We start from the raw sequence: 4,678 nt of genomic DNA, 5'->3' as shown, positions 1-4,678 counted from the left end.
TTATTTCAATCTTCTTAAATTTATGGAGACTTGTTTTGTGGCCTAATATGTGATCAATCCTGGAGAATGTTCCATGTGCCTTTGAAAAGAACGTGTATTCTTCAGTTTTTGGATGGAATGCTCTGTATATATCTACTAGGTCCATCTGTTGTAGTGTGTCGTTTAAGGCCAATGTTTCCTTATTGATCTTCTGTTTGGATGATCTATCCATCGGTGTAAGTGGAGTGTTAAAGTCCCCTACTATTATTGTGTTACTGTCTATTTCTGTTTTTATGTCTGTTAATAATTGCTTTATATATTTAGGTTCACCTACATTGGGTGCGTAGATATTTACAAGTGTTATATCCTCTTGTTGGATTGTTCCCTTGATCATTATGTAATGCTCTTCTTTGTCTCTTTTTACAGTTTCTGTTTTAAAGTCTATTTTGTCTGATAGGAGTACTGCTACCCCAGCTTTCTTTTCATTGCCATTTGCGTGGAGTATCTTTTTCCATCCCTTCACTTTCAGTTTGTGAGTGTCTTTAGGTCTGAAGTGTGTCTCTTATATGCAGCATATATATGGGTCTTGTTTTTTATCCAGTCAGCCACCCTATGCCTTTTAATTGGAGCATTTAGTCCATTGACGTTTAAAGTAGCTATTGATAAGTATGTACTTACTGCCATTTTTTAACTTTTTTTTTTTCTCAGTGTTTCAGTAGTCCTTCTCTGTTCCTTTCTTCTTCTATACAGAATTGATGGTCACTTTTTTAGATTTGTAATATTTAACCAGAAGTGTACTATAGTATCACCTAGGGAGCTTTTTCAAAATATACATATCCGAGCCTCTTCCCTAAGGAATCTAATTTAATAGATCTGAGGTAGAGAGGCAACACAGGTGTATTAGGAAAAAGTTTCTCAGGTAATTCTGATGTGTCCCCCGGTTAAGAATCTGTTTTAGGGTCGGGTCCCCACCCCTTTTCGCTGAGGCGGCGGTCGCCGCCCTCCGCTCTGGTCGTTGCGGAGCGGCGCCGGCGCCGGGGCCAGGCGGCCGCGCCATTGTGGAGGGGGCGCGGCGAGGCGCGGGCGGCCCATGGGCAACACGCTGACCTGTTGCGTGTCCCCCAGTGCCAGCCCCAAGCCGGGCCGGCGCGCGGGGCCGGCGGCGCGGGACTGCGGGCCCGAGAGCTACGAGGCGGCGGCCGGGGACGCGGCGGCGGCGGCGGTGGCGGCGGCGCCGGCTGCGGTGGAGCCGGGCGAGGCGGACCTCGGGGCGGGCGAGGGCCACCACCTGCAGCACATCAGCGACCGCGAGATGCCCGAAGACTTAGCTTTGGAATCAAACCCTTCTGACCGTCCAAGGGCAAGCACAATTTTCCTGAGCAAATCTCAAACAGATGTGCGAGAAAAGAGGAAGAGCAGCCATGTAAACCATGTATCTCCAGGTCAGCTTACTAAAAAGTATAGCTCATGCTCAACAATATTTCTAGATGACAGCACAGTCAGCCAGCCTAATCTTAGAACCACAATAAAATGTGTGACCTTAGCAATATATTACCACATAAAGAACAGAGATGCAAATCGATCCTTGGATATTTTTGATTAGGGATCACATCCACTCACACGAGAAAAGATTCCAGAGGAGTACTTCGAGCATGATCCTGAACACAAGTTTATTTACAGATTTGTTCCTACTCTTTTTAGTGCCGCACAGCTAACAGCTGAATGTGCAATAGTAACTTTGGTTTACTTAGAAAGGCTTTTAACTTATGCTGAGATCGACATTTGTCCCACTAACTGGAAAAGAATTGTTTTGGGAGCCATTCTTCTTGCCTCCAAGGTTTGGGACGATCAGGCTGTATGGAATGTGGACTACTGCCAGATCCTCAAGGACATTACAGTTGAGGACATGAATAAGATGGAAAGGCATTTTTTGGAGCTACTTCAGTTTAATATTAACGTCCCTACCAGTGTTTATGCCAAATACTACTTTGACCTTCGCTCCTTAGCAGATGAAAACAACCTGAATTTTCTGTTTGCTCCTCTGAGCACAGAAAGAGCACGGATCCTGGAGGCCATTTCCAGATTGTGTGAAGACAAATACAAAGACTTGTGTAGAGCTGCTATGAGAAGGTCTTGCAGCGCTGATAATTTTGTTGGTATTCAGCGCTCTAATGCCATCCTCTCTTAAGGGAGGAACTAGAGTTTGTAACATCATGAACCCCTCATCTACAAGGACTGGAGAAATATCATCTCTCCTGCTCAAAAACCAGCAAAGTTAGTATCTTCACCTAAAATAAAGACATCAAATTCAAGAGACTTGTGGACAGCAAGGATTATGCTCATAGGAAAGAATGGGACCGTGTCAGTGCAACACACTCTTCTGTCCTTTTTAATGTAAACAGTTACAAAAACCACTCCAAAGCAAAAGCTACCAGCCCACACACAGACATGTGCTTACTGTGTAGGCTGATCGCTGTGAACTAGGTGAGGTTTTTTAATTAATAGTTTAAATTTTTAGACTTTAAAGACACTAACTATATAACTTTTATGTTTTTCTATTTTTCTTGCCCCCCCTCCCCCATATTGCTGCATATTCCTTTTAGAATCAATGCAGTATTACCATTGAAACATGGGACTCCTAACACCTCGTAAAGCCACTTAGGAACAGACGGGATGGCCTTGTTAGGTATTGAAGGTTCTTCCTCCCTACTGTGTCGTTGAAGCTGCTAGTCATTATTGGCAATCAATTTAAACCAAAAAACTGCTGAATAACACTTGTCAAATTCTTTGCAAGCACTACTTATTAGCATTTTAGCATGTTTGGGATCATAAACAGAGAAAGTATCAGTTATTATCTACTTCTGTTGGGGCCATGCTGCATTTCTTGTGAACTATAATGGTGCTTCTCATTTTCTGATGATTTTCCTCTTTGTTAAATAAATATATTAAAAGATCTTTTCATAATTCCAACCAACATGGTGGTCCAGTGATAACAAGCAGGTAGTGAAATAGAAGATGTCCCGAAAGTCTGGGTGCAATTTTGGGCTTTACTATAGCGTGCTTGGGCCCTCCAGCGCACTGCTGCAGGGGTGTGGATGCTACGGACTTGCGGGGCATCGTGTGAAGGTTTGATTGAGTTTCTTTTCAACTTACTTGGTTTTGTAAATTTTGAATATTGAGCTTTTAATTTTTTGTTTCGGTCTCTTGAAGTTGGCAAACATTGCCTGAAACAAGATTAAAATTCAGGGTTTAGTATTTGGAATTTACAAAACTGGGTGGGTTTGGAGGAGATTCAGTTGGACTTTCAGATGATGTTTCGTGGGTTTGTAGCATTTATACCTCTGCAAGTATCAAGGCTTGGAACTGCACTAAGACTGTAGAGATACCTAGTATCTTCATGTGCCCTCCTCTTTTAAACAGGGCTTGTGCTGTTTTCCTGCTTTGATCACCTAAATTTCTTCTTTCTAGATTTGGGAAAGGAAGATTATGAAGAGCAGTGTTAATTCACATGTAATAAGTTGGACAGAACTGGACTCTAATAGTAGTGATATGAAAGTAGATGATGGGAAACAGCTTTTCCATTTTCCATGTTAACCTGGCTGTAGCTGTCCCATCTCAAGTCCTGCTATTTAAGGAGGAAACTTACAAACCATAGGAACCCTTACCTCAGGCTTTAAAGGGCAGGGAGTGAAGTAATCAATCTTTTAGGAGATTGGTAAAATGTCACCTAAACTTGAAATACTGAAAAAAGATTAATGTTCTCAACCTGTGAAATCTTTCTCCTACCTTCTCAAATGTAATCCTAGGAACTGCCTATAAACAAAGCACTTCTGGGCCAGGAACACCTTCTCTCAATATAGCAAGGCTTCACATTATATTGAGTTCTGCAGGTTCCATCATTTTTAAAGGACAGAGAGATAAATGGTAAATAATGGGATATAAAATATTACAATCTACCACCTCAAAAACATTGTTTATGGAGTTTGGAGCTTGGAGATTCAAGTATTGATTGCAGTTTTATTTTGAAAAGAAGGCTACAACTTAATGTGGGTTTTCCTTCTCATGTTTATATTAAAGGCTAATAAACTCTATTTTAATTAAAAAAAAAAAGAATCTGTTTTACAAGATGACCTTATGTTGATAGCTGTTGATAACCTTACCAAGTGTGCTATTGTGCCTACAGACTAGAGTCACAGGAATGGGGTGGCTTTATCAATGGTTCATGTACATTTTAATAGATCTTGCCACATTGCTTTCCAAAAATTCTGCAAAAACACACATCTCCACCAGCCAGTATTGCTGGATACTGTTGATATAATCAAGAGGGGCTTCTGCACTTTAGAGGACCCTGATATTACAAAACAGTTGGTTTATTACAGACACATGGGGCACCTCTGTCACTCAGCAGTGGCACAGCATGACCCATAATCCTCACCATCTGCTCTTATGACTAACATCATTCATACCCCAGCGAAATGCTTCTCTGCATCTCTTACTCTGTGTCTCGGAAACAAGGGCCACCTGAGTCTAAAGGTTTGTGGATTGCACTCCTGCTGACATCAGAAATGGACATTGCTTTGGAGTGTAGGGAAGAAATGACTTAGGTAAGAGAAAAAGACAGACTAATAGCTAGTCAAATAAATTCTTGCATAATGTATTGTTTCCCCGTAGTGCCCAGGGCCCATTTTCTCTACGTTTC

At 41.7% G+C, this 4,678-nt stretch overlaps 1 protein-coding gene across 1 annotated transcript; it reads left to right on the top strand.

The window, feature by feature from the left end:
* Positions 1-1,069: 1,069 nt before the first annotated feature.
* LOC131394961 (cyclin-Y-like protein 1) lies at positions 1,070-3,475 on the top strand. The gene is given in 2 exon segments (XM_058526678.1): positions 1,070-2,463; positions 3,448-3,475. A coding segment is annotated over 1 exon segment (1,098 nt). The 3' UTR covers positions 2,168-2,463; positions 3,448-3,475.
* Positions 3,476-4,678: the final 1,203 nt, after the last annotated feature.

Source organism: Diceros bicornis, chromosome 31 (genome assembly GCF_020826845.1).
Source record: "Diceros bicornis minor isolate mBicDic1 chromosome 31, mDicBic1.mat.cur, whole genome shotgun sequence".
Classification (NCBI taxonomy): domain Eukaryota; kingdom Metazoa; phylum Chordata; class Mammalia; order Perissodactyla; family Rhinocerotidae; genus Diceros; species Diceros bicornis.
Note: the sequence above shows the minus strand (reverse complement) of the source record. Positions and strands in the feature narration are given on the sequence as shown.